At 40.6% G+C, this 20,488-nt stretch overlaps 1 protein-coding gene across 1 annotated transcript in view; it reads right to left on the bottom strand.

Annotated features, from left to right (window-relative positions):
- Nucleotides 1-19,631, bottom strand: part of HCN1 (hyperpolarization activated cyclic nucleotide gated potassium channel 1) — a 295,938-nt gene extending 276,307 nt beyond the window's left edge. Inside the window, exon 1 of the mRNA XM_026649260.1 lies at nt 19,273-19,631. Within this exon, the coding sequence (XP_026505045.1) occupies nt 19,273-19,631 (359 nt within the window). The remainder of the gene's footprint in view (nt 1-19,272) is intronic.
- Between the last annotated feature and the right edge of the window lie 857 nt (nt 19,632-20,488).

Raw genomic sequence — 20,488 nt, forward strand, 5'->3', positions numbered from 1 at the left:
ATTTTTCTGAGGCAGGTTGTATGGAATGAAGACAGTTTGGACATGTCATACTTTCTCATGGTTAATTATCCTAAGTCAAAAATTTACACCTTATTTACAGTCTGAATTTGTCTAGCTTCAACTTCCACTTGCTGGATCATGTCAGATGGACTTCTTCAGTTATCAAATATGTTTTCCCTGTCTAGGTACTTATAGACTGTAATCAGGTCACCCCTTAATCTTCTCTTTGTTAGATTGAGCTCCTTGCGTCTATCACCATAAAGCATGCTTTCTAACCTTTTAATCTTTCTTGTGGCTCTTCTCTGAATCCTCTCCAATTTATCAACATCCTTCTTGAATTGTGGGAACTAGAACTGGACACGGTATTCTAACAGCAATCACACCAGCGTTAAATACAGAGGTAAAATAATCTCTCTACTACTATTTGAGAGTCCCCTGTATATGCATCCCAGGATTGCATTAGCTCTTTTCGCTACAGCATCACAATCGGAGCTCATGTACTGCTGATTATCTACCACAACCACAAAATCTTTTTCAGAATCTTTTTCTACAGCCTCTACTGCAGAACGGCAAAGGAAGTAACTAGAAAGGAATAAAGTGCATTTCCTACCGACAGTGTCAGACCATTCTACTGTTCAGGTAAGAGAGTGTATGCTCAAATGCTTCACGAGGCAGTGCTGTGAGCTGCCACTAGAACAGAGAGAGCATTTCATTTTAAAACATCTTTATTTTTTGTAAACCAAACCCTTGTCTTGAAAATTTAGAGTTCCATGAATCCTATAAAGATTCTTCTGAACTTAGTACAACTATAAGCTTTTATAAGAGGAGAATTTGAGAAGAACCTGTGTTGTATCTCATTATATTTGTAGTGTAAAATTCAATTTGATTCATTATTTTGAAAACGTCATAGTAGAAACTATGGCATGATACAGTTTCTTAAACTCCATTATTGGATTAAAAGGACAAATCCTTCCCCCACCTCCAGAAGTCCAGAGAGCATCCTGGTAACAGAACCAGTACATTTCCACTGCACAGAGGGGCCTGATTTAGATGTGCTCCTCCTCTGTGGCATGGAGTCCAGCTCTGCAGGGGCACCCTGCACAGCAGTTTGCAGGTGGTGTTCAGGGACAGGTAAATGGATGGGTGTGTTATGCCAGAAACTTCTGGAGTAAATTCCCTCCCTCTGCTGGGGAACAACTACGACAGCTCTGCTGTTGCTTTATGTCCTCGAGCTAGTGGGACAAGTCAGGATATCCCTGTGCCTAATCCAGAGTTATTTGACTTGGAACTAGGGTGTAGATAGGGTAAGGTCTAAAAGTCCAATAACAAAAAAAAAGCATCCAAGAATTTTACGACAGTGCTTTGGGAGTATTAATATAAAGATACAGAAATATTGCAGTAAAGAGTAATTAGAGCCAAATGAACTTAAAAAATATCTGTGCTGAGTCCCAGAGGTTCTAATTTCTGAGCTTTTACATGGCACCTCAGCAATAGCCACAATGTAGTTATGGGTCTGTCAGATTTTCTCTGGAACCCTCTTATTCGAGGTTTAAAAATTAAGTCCAGTAAAGGTCCTTTGGCCTAACTGATCATTTGTATCTCTATACCTAAAATTTCAGTTTCATTATCTGCCATTGTCAGTATTCTATATATGTTATTGTGTCTGTTAAAATATTTTATGTTTATTACAGGTGGGGCTGTTAGAACTACCTATTAAGGTTGCCTTATACTTCCCCTAATAGATCCAGTTTTCAGTTGTTTATAACTTTGCCAACTTAAATATTTGGACTGCAATTTTACATGGGTGTCTGAGTCAGACTGAACTCTTTTGGTGCAACCATTTGCAAAAACAAGGGCTGGGAAAAATGCGTTGTTTAGCCCATGTTAAAAAATACCAGCTATCTTTCCTCTGAAGTGCTCTAGCACACCCCTGATTTAGAGCAGGGACTTGAAATTTGGTAGGGGACTAGTCTTCGAGTCACACATGTACCTTTTGCCATTTCCATGAAAATCTGTGCAAGTTACAAGTCTTTGGAAGGACAGGAAATCACCCACCACACTATAGACTTATTAGATTTTAGCAGCTAAAATCTCTGAAGATTCCATCCTCATGGAGCGTACTCCATCCTCTCATCATTCCTAGAGGTAAGCAGGCTATGCATGCACCATCCTCACAGAATGTCTGAGCATGCTCCATCTCATCACAGTTCTTGCATGTGACCAGATTGACACTGCACCACCCCCATACAGCAAATGAGCGTGCTCAATACAAGGGCTACAGGGGATAAGATGGACTTTCACTGTAACTGCTGCTCCCAGTTCCTCTGGGCCAATGTGTGGCTCAGTACTGGAACTGAGAACAGTCTGGCTCTCCTGTGTTCTCAATGAGCCCCCCAGTTGGTACTTAGGCAGCATAGAGAAGGAAACCACCTGATCTGACAGCAGATAAAAATCAACCAGACCTGGGGTGTGTGGGGAGAGGAGGAAAAGGACTAGATTGGGACTGGAAGGGGTAGGGAAGGAAAAGAGAAAAGAAAAATAAATCTAGTGACTGGGAGTTGGGGAAGGATTTGGAGTGGCTGAGAAAGACAACTGACTGGGAGCCAAGGAGGGAAATGAGTAGGGAGGGACTGAGGACACCCCAGCAACTGGGGGAGGAGAAGAAACGAACCAGCTGAACAAGGAGACTGGGAGTAGGAACCATTGTAGGGAGAAGTGAAACAGATGTATCAAAAAGTCAGGGTTCAGGGGAAGAACTGGGACGGGCTAGACAGCGAGACAAGCAGCCAACCACATGACAGATGTTAGTTTCATTGCCTAAAGCACTACTGGAAGTTGGTCAGACACTATGGTGATGAGCATGGTATAAAACCACATAGGGAATAAAATAAACTGTGGAGGGGGAAGGAGTAAGGGTGGCATAGACTGAGATTGGACAAGATGAACAGTACTCTCCCAGCAACGTAGCACGTCTTCACCTGATGCACTGCAGCGGCGCCGATGTAGCACAGTAGTGAAAACAATCCCTTAGACATGAAGCTCAAGGGGGAGACTAGGACTGGCTGGGCAAGTAGACTGGAAACAGGATGAAGAGCCTGAAGAGTGCAGACTGGGATGGTGATAACAGTATCTCCCTTCCTTTAAACCATAATTTTCAATTCATGTTCACTGTGCGTTATTATCCCAATTTTTAAATTTTACATGCATTTATCGACCCAGAAACTAAATAGCCTGACTTCTAAATCACTGGGAGTTCTAATATTTCATAGTCAAATTTTCATAAGAAAGTCACAAAATAAATTGTATGACTTTTCAGTTATGAAAGGAGTTATTTTAAATAGCAAACATATATAATCAGGTTATAGTTGTTATTAAAGTGTTTTCTGTTTTGTTTTAATATATGAATTTTGCTTTTAATTACATCTCTCCCACTACAGATTGCTAAACCTCTTTACTTACAGTCACTCTACTCTACATTCACTGAAGATATAGTGCTTTTGACACCTCTGGAATCTACTGAAGCTTTGTTGGTTTATTTATTGCCCCAGGACATCCTAGTTAAGACGAAGAGTCAGTTTAAAATGCATGCCTACCCACTAGTGATTAAGAATTAATTAGCATTACTTAATGTTTGTACAGTGTTTTGCATTGCAAAGAAGTATATGAGCGCTATGTAGTATTTTGTTCTCTACCTTATTCAACTAGCCTTGGGGAAACTGAATTTTATCTAAAATCATTTCAACTGTCACTTATTTTAGTTGTTGCAGAGACCCTGCTTATTCCAACTGAAAGGGCCATACATATTTGGGGAAGAAGTTACTCAGGTTTGTTTTTCCCTTCAGTATTCCACTGTCTCGCAGCATGGGGAATAATGAGCGCTTCAGCAAGACACAATGTCCTTGATGATGTTTATTTACAATCTATGATTTCTTCTTTAAGGCACTTCCAGGCTGATCTAACATAAGTTGTCAGTGGGCTCACAACTCCAATAAGCAGAGAGGCTGCATCTCTCAATTGGGCACAGGTTGGTCTGACTTGAGGCTACACAGCAATCAGAGATTTTCCTACAATCAGACTTCCCTGAATAATATAAAGTAGCAGAATATTGTGGATGTAAGACTTGTGTTAGGGTTTAGCAGGTGCAATATCTCAGAAGTATACAATGGGAATAACCTCCCTAATTTTAGAATTAGAGTCCTTGAGGCCTAAATATTTATAAGGTAAGGCCATTATAGCATTGGGTCACAGAAAGATCTTTCAGGTAGAAGATGGATTCATTATGTGGTTAAGTAAAAGGCTCTGAGGACATATAGAGCACTTACATGTGAGCAGGCATTAGGTGAGTGTAAATTCAAATATCCATTTTTACCCTCTCCCTTTTGCGCTCAGAAACTGATCACATGGTTCTTTGGCAGCTTGAATAACAAAAATTTGAGTTCGTTATCAGAGCTGAGGAAAACAAAAACATTTGTACACATTTTATTTGAAAAAACTGCATAAAATTCATAGTCAAAATTCATGTTTAGCCAGTTGTATAAACTGGAAAAATAATTTAAAAAGTTAACTACAAAAACAGAAAACAGTTGAATAAATTATTCATTGAATATCATTCAACCAATTCTTTTTATTACATATGAGCCAGGACTTTGCTGTACACACATAGCAGAAGAGAGGAATTTTAGGAAATTTTCACAGGTTTTACTACACAAATCTTGTGTCTCCTATTTGACTAAGCCCCTTGATTACAGCACTAGCATATGGTAATTGGAATACATATTCCAACTGCCATTCTTTCCTTCAAGCACAATTTTTATTTTTTGCTTCATGAACGATCAACACCTGAAACAATGAAATCAATGTTCTGTGTAGAACAAAACAAAATTTGCTAGAAAGACCAGTAATTTAAAATCTTTATTAAAAAGTGTTATAATAAATACAAATGTTCCTATTATCCATGTCAGAATTTGACTTTCATTAGAGGTGCCATCTTTCTCTGGAATACCTTATATATAGCTATGCTCTTGTAGTAATTTTTGGCTTTTAGTAATAGAATGCAAGCTAGATATGTTCCCAGACAACTTTAACTTACATATATCTGGAATGTGCGCTTTATCATTATACACACATGTCCAGATCCTGCCAGTGATCTCAGGAGTGCAGACTTCTGTGCCTGATCAGTCTTCACTGACTTAATTAGAACTCCATGAAGATTCAGGGTTCTATCACAGCCATAGTTTGCACATTCTAAATGAGCACTACCTCCATCCCTCCCTCCCCCCTCCCACACACACACACACAAAGCTTTTCCTGTATGCCTCTCACCTGCTTAATAGGAAATGTACCTCTTACATTTAAAGTGAAATTTACATTTTTCTCAGAAAAAATTACATTCACTATCATCTTCCCAGAAAACTCCGCTTAAAAGCTACAAATATATTTATTGTGTAATGCTTCCATTGGTTTGGCTTAGAGGTATATCTGTGAATATAAACCAAGAGTTCCTGCCTTCTGGAAACTGACTGTTTATAACAATGATTTAACAGAAACTGCTGGTGGGAACATAATGGGACAGAAGATGTAATGTAGCAACACCACTTTGGTGAGATTAACACTCTTTCCATCTTTGCTGCCTCTGCCAACAATTTTTGTTACATGCACTAAGTTGTTCATTCCAGTGTATTTTTCTCACAGACAGAGTTGTTAATATAGGCCACCAAAGAGCTATGCAGTGGTAACTACTTCTGGTTGCTAACAACCTGGGCTGAATCTGAATCAATAATTTAGAAGAAGGACTCCATACCAATCTAAGTCAACAAGTAGGATTTACCCAGAATTGACAAGCAACTGTAAACATGTGTTTTGTTATCACATGGTAAAACTGGGCCCGTTGTATGCAAAACTAGGTATACAGTCAAGACCACACTAAAATGGTGTTACAACCAGGGCCAGCTCCAGCTCCAGGCACCAGCCCAGCAAGCAGGTGCTTGGGGCGGCCAAGGAGAAGGGGCGGCACGTCGGGCTGTTCGGCGGCGGGTCCCTCTTGGAGGGAAGCACCTGCCGCCAAATTCCCGCCGAAGAAGAAAGTGGCACGGTGGAGCTGCTGCCGGAGTGCCACCGATCGCAATTGTGATAGCGGCTTTTTGGGTTTTTTGTGCGTTTTTTTCCCGCCGCTTGCGGCGGCAAAAACCCTGGAGCAAAATCCTGGTTACAACCTAAAAAATGAGGAAGACTTTCATATTTTGCATGCAAAGTACACTGCAGAAAACAAAGGTAAAAGATATTCAATATGTTTATATTATTTAATAATTGTATAAAAAATTCCACAAAGGTCTAGATGGCAAAATATACCCAGTGCTGTGTGTGGTGTGGTCCCCCTACCTATTAACAGATACATATGTGGCTGAAATGTGATATTGATGTAGAATGTGAATGAATGTAAGTAGAAGCATGATACTGTTACATCGAGTTACATGATTACTTAGTTGATTCACTTTATGTGGCTGACTTTTCTGCTCTGAGTTCCCTGTTACTCTGAATGTGTCAATAAATACAGAGAATGTAATGTAACAATTTTTCAGGTAATCCTTTCTGTATTATCATCTCCAGCATATTCAAATAAAAGCATCATAAGAACATAAGAACATAAGAAAGGCCTTACCGGGTCAGACCAAAGGTCCATCTAGCCCAGTATCCTGTCTACCAACAGTGGCCAATGCCAGGTGCCCCAGAGGGAGTGAACCTAACAGGCAATGATCAAGTGATCTCTCTCCTGCCATCCATCTCCACCCTCTGACAGACAGAGGCTAGGGACACCATTCCTTACCCGTCCTGGCTAATAGCCATTAATGGACTTAACCACCATAAATTTATCCAGTTCTCTTTTAAACTCTGTTATAGTCCTAGCCTTCACAACCTCCTCAGGTAAGGAGTTCCACAAGTTGACTGTGCGCTGCGTGAAGAAGAACGTCCTTTTATTTGTTTTAAACCTGCTGCCTATTAATTTCATTTGATGACCCCTAGTTCTTGTATTATGGGAATAAGTAAATAACTTTTCCTTATCCACTTTCTCCACATCACTCACGATTTTATATACCTCTATCATATCCCCTCTTAGTCTCCTCTTTTCCAAGCTGAAGAGTCCTAGCCTCTTTAATCTCTCCTCATATGGGACCCGTTCCAAACCCTTAATCATTTTAGTTGCCCTTTTCTGAACCTTTTCTAGTGCCAGTATATCTTTTTTGAGATGAGGAGACCACATCTGTACGCAGTATTCGAGATGAGGGCGTACCATCGATTTATATAAGGGCAATAATATATTCTCAGTCTTATTCTCTATCCCCTTTTTAATGATTCCTAACATCCTGTTTGCTTTTTTGACCACCTCTGCACACTGCGTGGACATTTTCAGAGAACTATCCACGATGACTCCAAGATCTTTTTCCTGACTTGTTGTAGCTAAATTAGCCCCCATCATATTGTATGTATAGTTGGGGTTATTTTTTCCAATGTGCATTACTTTACATTTATCCACATTAAATTTCATTTGCCATTTTGTTGCCCAATCACTTAGTTTTGTGAGATCTTTTTGAAGTTCTTCACAGTCTGCTTTGGACTTAACTATCTTTAGCAGTTTAGTATCATCTGCAAACTTTGCCACCTCACTGTTTACCCCTTTCTCCAGATCATTTATGAATAAGTTGAATAGGATCGGTCCGAAGACTGACCCTTGGGGAACACCACTAGTTACCCCTCTCCATTCTGAGAATTTACCATTAATTCATACCCTTTGTTCCCTGTCTTTTAACCAGTTCTCAATCCATGAAAGGACCTTCCCTTTTATCCCATGGCAGCATGATCATTGAAGGGTCAAGAAACTTTTTATTGTAACCCTGGGCGTTACAGGATTATAGTGACCAGATTTTGCATCCAATGGCACTGGAACACTTTTTATAGCCAGGATGCTGAAACCCAGCTAACGAAACTGTAAATCATGTGTGTTCAAAAGCAATGTGAAAAAGCACAATTCCCGTTCACACCACATGGGTGCAGCACAGCTCCGGCATTCTAAAGAACCGCGAAATAATGCTAGCTTCGTTCTGACAGCACCAGCAAACTTTTCACAGTAAAACCTGGGGATGCTGCAGCACCTGCCGCACCGCTAGTTCCCGCGCCTATGTTTGCACCTGCAAACTTTAAATAAAGGTAACATATCTATTCATTTTACCTTTTACAGACAGTGGTTGGTATTATATCCTCAATCAAGTACCACATTAGAATATACAAATTAAGATTGTTTGTTGTGCTTTCGAGGGATGGAACTTTTTGTACAGAAATATTATTTTATGTCATTCTCTGATAGCAAGGCAGTAAAGAATACTTACAACTATACATAATACACAAAAACATACAGGAAATGACAAAGTTAAGGTTGTGTAAGCAACCTTAACTCTGCCCCCTGATTGTATCTATTATGATGCAATCTTATTAAATGATGACATATATTTTCAGCAGCAATCCTGCCTCATTTGGTATGTAGGGTGGACAATGTTCAGTGGCTAACAGCACTTCAATATTTAATTTTATCCTCATCTTTCAAAGCAAGACAAAAATCATCCATCCCTACACTGTATGAGTCAGAAGTCCCTATGCACTTCTCCTTCCATACCCCAACCTCATTTATACAACACTGCCTTTTTCACCATCCACTCTATATGCCAATTTTCAGGGTGAGAGGCAGAAGATTGATAGAGTTCTAAGTATCTAAAAAGAATCCTCACAAATGAAAACTTGTTCAACATTAACTACATGCTCCACCTATAAATATTTATCAATATATATAAAATCAAAACCAATAAAATATAAAGAGAATTTAACAATCTACTTCACCAGCAAGATTTATATTTTGGTTGAATGTTTTATTCTCCACTATCCACTATGAAGTGTCATAGTACAGAAATTCTTTCTGATCTTTGAGAGTTCAGACAAAGTATTTCCTATTCTTAAATGACTCTGCACAGCCCCAGTACTTGCTCTTCACATCATCCACCCAACGTATGGGTTAAAGGTGACAAAGGAAAGTGTTTGCCTGCAAGTAAAGTTGCCTATAGCTGTAACCACTGATAAGCTGCTAGAAGTAGCACTCATAGAAGCTTCAATGACAGACTTATGATCTGAAAATATAATCATGAAAAGTAAAAGGAAAATTATTTCTAACAGTTAAAACTATTATTGTTTTGATAAACTAGAAGGAACCTTCTCTTAACTTACTGGGTTGAGAAAACACTTGAGTCAAAGTCTATTTTCACTTTTCAGCCAGGTTCACTTTAAATTCAGTTGACTAAATATAATGAACGTGGATCTTTCTTTCAGCAGAAGAGATTTTATTTGAGAGATTTGGGAAAACATTTTTAGTCAGATGTTAATGTTCCTTAAGAAAGATAGGTTTAAGTTTTCAAAAGAAGAAATGTTAATTTGCTTTAGTCCATATAGTATATAGACTGTCAGTGATGAACAATTCAAACAGACTGGCTGGCATTTACGCTGAATCCCAATATTAACTAGAACATCCAATTAGACAATATATTTTATCCTTGGCTACAAAGTTATCAGTTATATGTCACCTCTATATCGTAAATATAAGTATTAATTAATGTTGTAATAGAGTCTACAGGCCTCGGCTCTGTAAGATATTTAGCTTAGCCAAAAAAGACCCCAGGCCTAAGGAAAGACTTGACAAAAGCAACTACCCAGTAAGTGACCCTAGAATGATTGTAAGCTGTCACAAGAGCGCAATGACCCTGTATCTCAAGATGTCATGAGACAGAATGCTGCATTAAGTGTTTTATACTGCTGGTATTTAGGAGCTATGTTCTGTAATGTACCAGTTAAAGCCAGTTAGAGTATTCTGGGGATTTCTGCAGACATAGGGTATTAGTAATATGATAACCACAAGTCTTTATGGTGATTGAATAATGTAAATGTTAATAAATGTAAGGGGAACTAACAAGTTAGCCTATGAAAAGTGGGGTGCCCTAAATTTAGTTGGGTGTGGAAGTGTAGATAAGGAAAAGGGGTTGAAACCTTCATAAATATGTATGAACCTCAGTGGGCATCAGTGTACCATTATAAAAGTTGTATCTCAGCCTGTGTACCTTGGAACACACCAGGGTAACACCCACTGGTCATGATTAGGACCATGAAGATGAGGAGGAGGATGACTGACACTATGTGGTTCCACCGCATGAGAGGTAAGTAATGACAGCTGTAGGGCTAAACTCTTTGTACACTCTCTGTCGCTCTACTGTAATATTGTTTATCTGCTCTGTGGATGTGTTAATAAAGAGACTAGTGGTAAATTGCAATTGTGTCTCATGTGCTCCTCGTGTCTCTCATTCTAATAACATTGATAATAATCTTCCTGATACTGTAGCCATTTAGGAGACTGAACCTTTATTGACTACTGTGGTCTAAGAAATCAAACAATAATCAATACACCAATTCAACAATGCTGGAGGTAAGGGAAAATACGGGGGAAGCCAAGGGGATTAAATGTTATGCTTATGTGCCAAAAAGAGAACTTAAACAACAAACACAAAATCCATTCAGATTATTGAAAGAAGGTCACACTTTGAAAAGTTAATGTTAGCTTGGAAAACACAGCGTGTGCAAGTATGTAATCCGACCAACAGTGAATATGAAACTGATTCAGATTCATTTCAGACAATGCATGGGACTATGGAGTAAAATTATCAAAAGTCACCTAAGTGATTTCAGAGTGTAAGTCCCACATCACTTAGGAGCCCAAGGGACGTGACTCTTCTAGTACATTAAACTTTTGTTCTTAATATTTTATTCTGTTCTTAGAATAGCTATAGTAAAAATATCCATCCCTCACCTCAGATGTACACACACACAGGTTCTCACCGCCACCATTTTTAGACCGATGAACAATAGATTAGTAGACCATAAAAAAGGCAGTAGAACACATGTCTGAGTTACTTTTCTAACTCCACTAAGCACCTATAATACAAAGTGATAAACAGTCACTGGATAGTCACTGAGAGAATACATACAATTAAAATCCTATATTGGTCTTGGAGGCCCCTAAATCAGATTATTTATCTCTGAATTATCCCACACATGCAACCTCTATTGTTTAATAAGTCTCTGGCTCATAAAGTTTTTCATATTTTTTACCCCTTCTTAAAACAGAAATACTCTGGAAGATCACTGCCCTATCTACTCCCAACCTTGATCTTTGCAGCAACTATACTGCTTGGATTTATTAAAGACGTGTGTAGGCTGGTGGGCCTGATCACCAGCCCGGGCATAAAAGTTAGCCACACCCAGTTCAGTTTATAGCCCTTACCTTAGAGCCATCTTTAGTCAACACAAACAAACAAAAAACCACCATAAAGTAATAGTCCTGTTCCCAACCTAGATTATGAGGACCTTGGACAGTTTAACAGTCAGGAACTCCCCCCAGCCCAGACATGTCCACATGGTCTGCTGGCCCTCTTTTAGTCTTCTGCCACAGCTACAGGACAGAGTACTTTCATCTATCTTCTGGTCCAACCTCCCTCATATGCACAGCCCTAGTACAAGAACTGGAATGCCTATTGAAACTGCTGTTCTGACTTCACCAGTGTGGTGAAATAGAAGTTTACTTTTGTTGCTGGTTTGATATATCTCATGGGAGAATAACCTCAAGTTTTTGGGGTATATCTGCCCTATTTCTCAGCAGTTTGTCCTGAATTTGGTATTCTCAGTTGTGACCCACGGAAGCACGGTGACAATTGTCTATAATTAAACTCTTTTACTGCTTTGACCATTTCTAATCTCATATTCAAAGGAACCTGTCTTATTTCAGCATTTACCTATTCAAGACAAAACAAGCTACATGGCATAACAAGTATCACTTATTTGTGATATTTTTTCATATTTGGAAAATATGTTGATTTGACACAGCAGTGTGTTGAAATCTGTTAGGATATCAATCAACAACTTACTGAAAAATATACTTCATTGTATAGATTTCTATATAACAGAGTGGAAGGGCCAAATTCTGCTTTCAGTTACACAGCTACAAGCCCTACTGAGGGAATTTCACCAGTGTAACTGAGACCAGAATTTGGCCTCCGTTATTTTATTCTGCAGACTGATGGAAAGTATTTCTGTGGAAATGAAATAAACATTTTCCAAAAACAGGTCTATTCTGGCTTTGTACTAAGTTGCACCATGAACAAAAGCAGCAACATTAGGAGTTTAGGGGGGGGAAAGGGTCTATTTCAAAATATCATGCAACTTGCTTGAATTTCTGGATTCTGACTACCAACACTCTATTCACATACAATTTTTGTGAAAGCTAAATGACAGTGTCCTTCAAATACCACTGACGTTGACTCCAGCTGATACCGTTTTTGGTTATTAACATACCTTGCTATATGTCTAGAATGAGCCCTCCAATAATTAGAACTGAATACTCTAATTTTTAAAATTAAATCAAGCCTCTGGGAAAGAACCAAGGAAATAGATGGCTAAAGGCCTTTCAAACAATTAACAAGCACTGTACTGTACGGTTAAAAATTAAATGTTACAAACTAGGTTAAGAGTTTCTTCTCTTAAAAATTTCATGTTGATAGAAAGGTAGGGCTCTCACACATACAGGTGAAAGCACAAGGAGACAGCACATTGCTTGAGAAATTCATACTTCAGCAAACTAAGTGAATTTTCACTATTGTTTGTACATTTATATTTTTCTCATAAAAATAATACTTTGCATTTATATCGTGCCTTCCATCTGAGACTCTCAAAATAACTTTACAAACATTAATTAAGCCTCACAATATTCAATATTCCTCTTAGGTAAGTAGGTATTATTTCTGAGTGTCTTGAGACACCTAGCTGTCTCACACTGGACTCTCAGAACAGAGACATTCAAAATTAGAAGTCATTTTAGTTTGCCAAAGTAAGTTATGGGTGAAGCTGGGAATAAACCCAACAACCTTGGCTCTCAGTTCTGTACTCTAATCACTGTGTCATGCATACACCACACAATACACTAACTTCAAATTCCTCCAAATGGGTCACTCCAGAAATACCTTTATAAAATGACAAACAAGGACAGAGCTCTGCTGAAGTGGATGCCAATGCTGCCTAGGATAATTGGCCAACAAAAAGGTTGCAAAATACAGTGACCGGCAGCTCATAAGAACAGTTTTCCCCTTGCTAATGTAACCTGTATCCTCTTGTCCAACTCCAAATATCATGCTGATCTCACAACGTATACGTTTCAAAATAAAATAAAATCAAGAACTTTATATCATTGAAGTACAAACAAATCAGCAAATAGTACAGGAAGCAAAGGTGAAAAATTACCATGATACGATTAATCATCAAGCACAAAATTTTAAAGACTCAAAAATACCCAAGAAGCACCATGTTCTAGAGGCACAAGTGAACACAGTACACATACATATATTTGTTTGGAATGTGCAGAGACTAGCTGAATACTAAAAGGTGAACATTTCTTATGAAGAACAAGAACTGATGTGCACTTCCTTTGGGTGCTACTAAATTTATGGGAAAATTCTAAGTTAAACTGAAAGTAGTTTGAAAAAATGAGAGTTTGGATTTTTTTGCTAAGTGTACTGAGTTCTCTTTCCCGCTGTGACTAGATATATTGCTGCATCTAAATTAACTTTCTTAGAATTTGTTTGTAAATTAGAAATACTGACCTGCCTGTAAAAAGATGAGGAAAAAATGCTAAAGAAAATTGCATATTTTAATTCTGAGATGCAATGTAATGAATGTATTATTATACTAAAGTACAACAACACTCTAGTGAAATACTGGAAATGCACATGGGCTGAGACCATGCATTTTAATGCTACACTATCTTCAGCCATAAGGATAATGTATCAGTCAAATGAAATTATTTCTTTAAATAAATGAAGGCATAGTCCTTCCCAGAGCATTAGGGTGTACAGAGGGTGTGGGCCTACTGCAGTAACCTTAGTCAGGGAAGCATGCTTTCACTTGCATGTCTGATCAGCTCTGCTTGATGATGGTGAGAGGACTAGGGGGCAAGAAACCATGTCCCTCATCCCACTGGGATACTATCAATGCACCTAAATTTTAACAAAAGTATTTGTAACTGGTATTTAGATGTCTAAAATAAATATTGATGACTAACTTTAGTTAGTCAAGTTGGATAATTGAGCATTAAACAAACAAGTCATATAGTGACTGCCATTAGTGAGGCATTATGCAAATTAAAATAATAGTCATCTAGTCCATCCCTCCTCCATGAAGACAAAGTTTTAGACCCTACATTACACTTCCTATTGCTTTGTCCAATCTACTTTGAAATGTCAGAAATGATGGAGCATCTGGTACTTCACTTGGGAAACTATTTCAAAGCTTAGTAGACCTTATTGCCAGGAAGTATTCCCTGATATTGATTAAATGCTTCCGTGAACTGAGTTAAAGCTGCAATTTTGTCATGTCAGCTGTTAGCTAATGTAGTAGGATGAGCTCAGTGAAAAGTTCAAAAGTTGTGGGAATATAGTAAGCAAAAGGCCAAAAGTCAATGACATTTTTTATACTCAAACTATCCTATATTTCTCCATTTTCATGCACACAAAAGGAAGAGTTCATGTTCTGTAAAAGTTTTGTTCATAAGAATTGCCGTACTAGTTTAAGAAAATGAGAGAGGGAAATTGAACCTGGGTTTCCCACATCCCATGTGAGTGCTCTAACTACTGAGCTAAAACATAATAAAGTGGGTGGTACCACCACCTCCAATGGCCAGATTTGAATGGGATCCAATCCAGTAGGCAGCCTATGAGCATGCATACAGGATCAGGCCCCATATGCGATTTAAGTGGCTGAATGCTTATCTTCCCTGGGTTTGTGAATTGCTCTAGGACTTAGGAGGGAAATAGACATCTGGATTCCCAGAGGGAGGCAACAATGCACATGCTCAGAGACAGAAACATAGGCACCTAGGACATTTTTACTCTGAAAACTTAGACATCAAGTGAGTGTGTACAGGGTTTGGCAGAAGTCCTGTGGATTGCAGTGAAGCCAAAATTGGGACCTTTGTGGATCTGGGTAGATGCAATATAAATAAAAACCACTACTGTTTAATATTAGTTGTATTTAAGGTTTGAATCTGGCATACCCCATTTCCATTCACTAAACCCTGAATTTTTCTGCTGAAGTTTTAGAACTGGCTTTATTTTTTTCTTCTTCAGGCATCATAAAAGGAGGAGGAGGATTTGAACCCCTAACATAGAAGATTTCAGCACAGGGATTCTGACAATTAAAACTGTCAAGAGTTGAATGCCATTTTTGTAAAGCAGAATATCCATCCTTCTAAATCTTAAAGTTTTTTTCTCTTTTGTTTCCTAATTCACTTTTGTATGTATACTGCCTGATATTATATAATATATGCACAATTGCATAGATTCTATGAAGATGTGAGCTGATTTGTGAGTCTGTCATGTATAAAAGAAAGATTTCACAGGGCTTGACCCTGAGACCCTAACACAAATGATCAGTCCCAATTAAGTTAATAGGACTACTGATGTACCTAAATGTTGCAGGGTTGAGTAATTAGGGGCAAGCACCCAATTGAAAATCAGCCATATAAAATATCCCTAATAGAGGAAGTAGATAATGAATAAGTCATACTACTTCAAGGTTAGCCATTAAATACAATAATCAGCATGCGATCAAATGATTAAAACATATACAAAAATAAGTGAGTCATTCAGAGCAACTCAAATATCTCTTTATCGGTGTTCTATTTCACAGCATGCTTGATAGATTAAGGGCCCAATACTGCGACTATCTTTTACATGGGTAGCCCTTACACATGTGAGCAGGCCCATTGATTTCAATGGATCACACTCTACATCCCACAGAAGACACTCAGCATTTTAATAGACACCCTGTAACAAAAACAATTGTATGAGTTACAACAGTGTGTTTATCACAGTCAAAAGGAAATCTTATCCAGGGTTACAGATTCAGTAATCACCGGTAGATTGTGAAGAGATAAATGGAGGCATTCTACAGAGTTTCTGACATGTATTTAGTACAGAGCTTACATAATGGTTTGCTAATTAGACATTAAACCCCAGAAGATGGAGTTGTTCTCTTGCAAGAGACTACTGGAAACAAATGATCCCTTTACGGGGAAACTACGTAATACTTATGGAACTTCTTTCCCTAAAAGCATACATATCTGATGGAGAACACAGTCTTCTCTGCAGCATAGACAAGCTAATGCTTCCAGAAAACATAGTGCTAAACACAGCAACAATTTTAGTAACTGAATCAAATTACTGAGTTTTTACATATTATGCAATGAGCTTTCCACACTACTGTTCATACCATTTTTTTTAAATAAAAAGGTCCGTCCTTACTGTGTGTTAGATTACCATCAGTATATTTGTCATCTATTTCATCTGAGTCTATCAGCATAAAATGTTCCACCCGTAAGGCAGAAATCTATTTAATTCATAAACTAATATCACATAAAATATTATTCTACTGTATATATCATTTAAGAGTCCAATTCTGCAACTACGTATACTCCTGAATAACTTTAATCACAGGAGTAGTCCACTTGATTTTAATGGGAATACTCACATGAGTAAAGTTACTCATGTTCTACATTTGCCTAAAATTCGAGACTCTGCCACCATTACTCACTTTAGTTTGAACTGTGAGCCTGGCAACCCACTCATGCAGGGAAACAAGGGGGTATAATGATCCTCCTTAATTGCCTGCGCATGCTATCCACATCACCAGACCCTGTGCAGGCTGCTACATTCCCTTCCTAAGCAGGAAGGGCGTGGGTGGACAAGTGGGGAATAGATGGAGCTTGAGTCCCCGCTCCACTCTCCACATGCACCTGCCAGTGCAGCTGAGCTAGCATGGAAAGGGGAAAAAACTATTCCAAGAAAAGAGCTAATGCAGCTTACTGCCCCTAGGGATCAAGGACAAAGCAAGGATTGAAGCGTGACTCTGAGAGTCACAATTTAGTGACTGCTCTGCTCCTCTCATAGCTGTGCTGACCTTTACTTGGGCTTGAGTGCAATGTTCCAGTACATCCCATTGAGTGATACATCACTCTGCAAATAGTCCCTTTGGAACCAAGGATTTAATAAGAATCTCTCTTTCATTTCTTTTGAAAAATGTACTATTTAACCTACTTCTTTCTTTAATAGAACAGTGTAACTATTTGATTTAAACAGGTGTATCCCTTTCTATGACAGTCACTCACTATTCTATGTATATGAAGAGAATGATGAATTGCTTACTTACACTATCAACCCTTTTAAGCACATTTATTATTTCAGAAAGTACTACTATAATTGCAATTAATAAATTGTACGAAGGCATCCAACCAATTCTTATGAAGTAGTAAAACAACTAATTCTTCACAAGAATTGATTTTTAATATGAATACAGTTCTCCCTATATGTTTATTATTGTACCTTTTGGAAATACATTTTTATTTTAATTGTATATTTTGATGTTTGAAAGCGAATCAAAATATTTTGACATTAACATTCTAATTGAATATTACATTTACCGTTTTAACTATAAAAAGTCATATTGCACTCTAATTTTCTGAAAAAAATGTAGGTGCAGTTAAAGTCTATAATATATTTAAATCATAAGCAAATTTTGTATAGTATTTGAAAAAATAGAAATAAATAAGTGATTTCTGAGTTCCTTTGAAGCATGAACTCCAATATATTCCTGGCATAATACAATAATGTGACACTATGTGAAACAAAATAAGCTTTTCCTGATGTGGGCAAGGTCATTTTCCCCTCTCTGAGGATACTACAGAACCTTTTTAGCTTTATATTACCTGACAGACCTCATGAATTTGGAAATGCTTTCAAACCAACTATTAATGGATTAAATTGAAAAGGTCATCGATTCTTAACATTGTCTGCTTCTTCAGCATCTTTTGTGCCCTTTCTGTGCACAATTATATTTTCTACTGTATATATATGGACATTGACATACTTCATATTCCAGGAAACACAAGGGCAGAGATTCCAAGGTTATGCTTAGCATTGGCCCGGGATTTTCAGAAACCATATCATTCAGCACCACGGCTAGCTCCCACTTAGGGACCGGGTAGAAATTCTCCCTGTTTTCCTTCTCCCCAGTACACAACGATAGCTCAAGGTGGGAGCGCTCTCTAGATGACTTTCAAGCTCCAGGTAAATTAAATAGGAACAAACCTCTTTCTGTGCAAAAAAAATCATTAAGCAAACCTCCATTCCCCCTCCGTCCACCTAGTCCTTGTTCAAGTCCATGCATTTTATTCACATGGATATATAACCTTTAAATATTTCTGAACAGCTCACGCCGTGCGTTCAGCATCAAATGGCAAAGCTCGAACAGCGAGTTCTCACTCTAAAATAACGTGACAAGGGATGTCTGTCTCAAGTGTTTGCAGCCTTCGCACAATGCACCGACTGGCAAAAAGTACCCTCCAGCTTGACTGTTTTCGCACCAACTCTCGTCTTGAGCTTTGCCTCTCTACCTTGCTAGTTTCCTTCTTCTCCCCGTGAAGCTGTATATTACATAGATTTGGGACCGGAAGAGGACCCCCCCCCCCAAAGTTGTAATCACAGACTCGTAGCCAAGGTCGTCGGGCGTTTTTGGGAACACTTCTCCTCCCCTCCCCCCTCGGGGACTCGGAAGCCAGCGCTGGGTTTCAGGTCCTGCCCTTGCACAGCCCGGCGGGGCTTCGTTGCTGGCCATGGCACCGGGTTCCTACGGCGTCTGAAGACAAGAGATGCCAGATGCCGCCCCAGGCTATCCCGAGGCGTGCGCGTTGGGCACACGCTCAGAGCCACACTGCACACGCGGGACCATGCCGCCTGCCCCCAGGCAGCTCCTTTCCACTGCCCCCCAACGCCTTTCCTTCCAGAGAAAGTCCCCAGCGCACGGCCATTAGACACGCTGCAGGGTGCGCACAATGGGGGACTGGCGTGACCCGGGGCGCGCTACAAACGGCGGCGCTCTGCACGGCTGGCTGCACTTTATTTGCCAAAGTTTGTCCACGCGCTGCCTGGGGTGGGGGGTCCCTTTCCTGTTCAGAGGGGAGCCGCCACGCTGAAGCGGAGGGGCGGGGGTCCCTGAGTGCAGAAGGCACCTGTTAGCCGCCGGCCCTCGCCCCGGGGCAGCCGGGCGGGTCTCTCCCCGGGGAGCGCGCGGGGGGCCCGGACTCACCTGAAGTCGCTGTAGGGGTGTATGATCCAGAACCCCGCAGTTTTAACCCTTTCCTGCTCCTTCTCCACCGCCTTCTGGCTGCCGAACATGCGGAGGGAGAATTTGTTGACCCCGGGCTGCAGCATGGAGGTGAACTGGCGCTGCATGAAGCCATACTGCCGCCCGGCGCCCTCGGCCTCCTCCAAGCCCACCCCGGGCTCCTCGCAGCCGCTGCCGCCGTCCACTTTGAAGCACACCGAGTTGCCGTGCTCCTTCCCGCCGCCCGGGCTGCCCAGCGCCGGCTTCGCCTGCAAGGCGTTGGCGCTGCTGCTGCCATCGTCCCGGCTGCCGGGCGAGGAGCTCGGCTTGCCCGCCTCCATGCTGTGCGGGGAGCGCTCTCCAGCCTGGCCCGGGCTCCTGCGGCACTGGGAGTCCGGGGCAGCGCAGCCAGCGGGCCGGCCGCCTCCCTCCCTGCCGCCGCCGGTGCCCTTCAGCAGCTCAGCCCCTCTGCTGCTCCTGGCATTGCGAGCCCAGCCGGCACTGACACGCCGGGGACAGAGGGAGGGAAGCCGCGGCGCTCGCACCGCTCCCTTCGCCTGCCCTCTGCTGGCGGCAACGCCGCACCGCGCTCTGCTCGGCCGCCCGCTTCCCTTGGTCTGACATTGAGCGCCCCGCAGTCCTTGAGGGGCTCGGGAGCTGGGAGGGGGAGAAGGGAGCGGAAGGGCGTGTGTGGGAGACAGGGAGGGCGAGAGAGAGACTGTGTGTGTGTGTGCGCGCGCGCGCCTCGCTCCGTGTGTCTATCTTTAACTGCACGTGTGTCCCCCTGGAAGCGGATGTGTGGGATTGCGTGTGTCCACGCGAGTGGGAGCCACGGACTCAAAATCAGGTTGTGTTGTGCCTGGTGTATGCAGCAGAGCCCTGTGTGTGTGCACGGAAAGCACCGGCGCATGCCCCTGCTGCCTGTGTTGCACATGGGCCTGTTTCTGTGGTCACAGTGTGGGGCCACAGTGTGCCTTTTGTCTGGGGTTGTCACTCTGTGCCTGTGGGTGGGAGAGAGAGAGAGAGACTGCATTTGTGTATGTGTGTATGCGCACACCTGTGCAAACAATTTTACAAGAGAAAGACTCAGAAAGAGTGGTGATTTTTAATCCTGTGTCTGCAATATGTAGGAGGCCTGGTATTAAAATGATCACAAATGATCAAAGATTTTTTTTATTAAAAAAATAGGGGGGGAAAT

Source organism: Terrapene carolina, unplaced genomic scaffold (assembly GCF_002925995.2).
Source record: "Terrapene carolina triunguis isolate 2854851 unplaced genomic scaffold, T_m_triunguis-2.0 Scaffold69, whole genome shotgun sequence".
Taxonomy (NCBI): domain Eukaryota; kingdom Metazoa; phylum Chordata; order Testudines; family Emydidae; genus Terrapene; species Terrapene triunguis.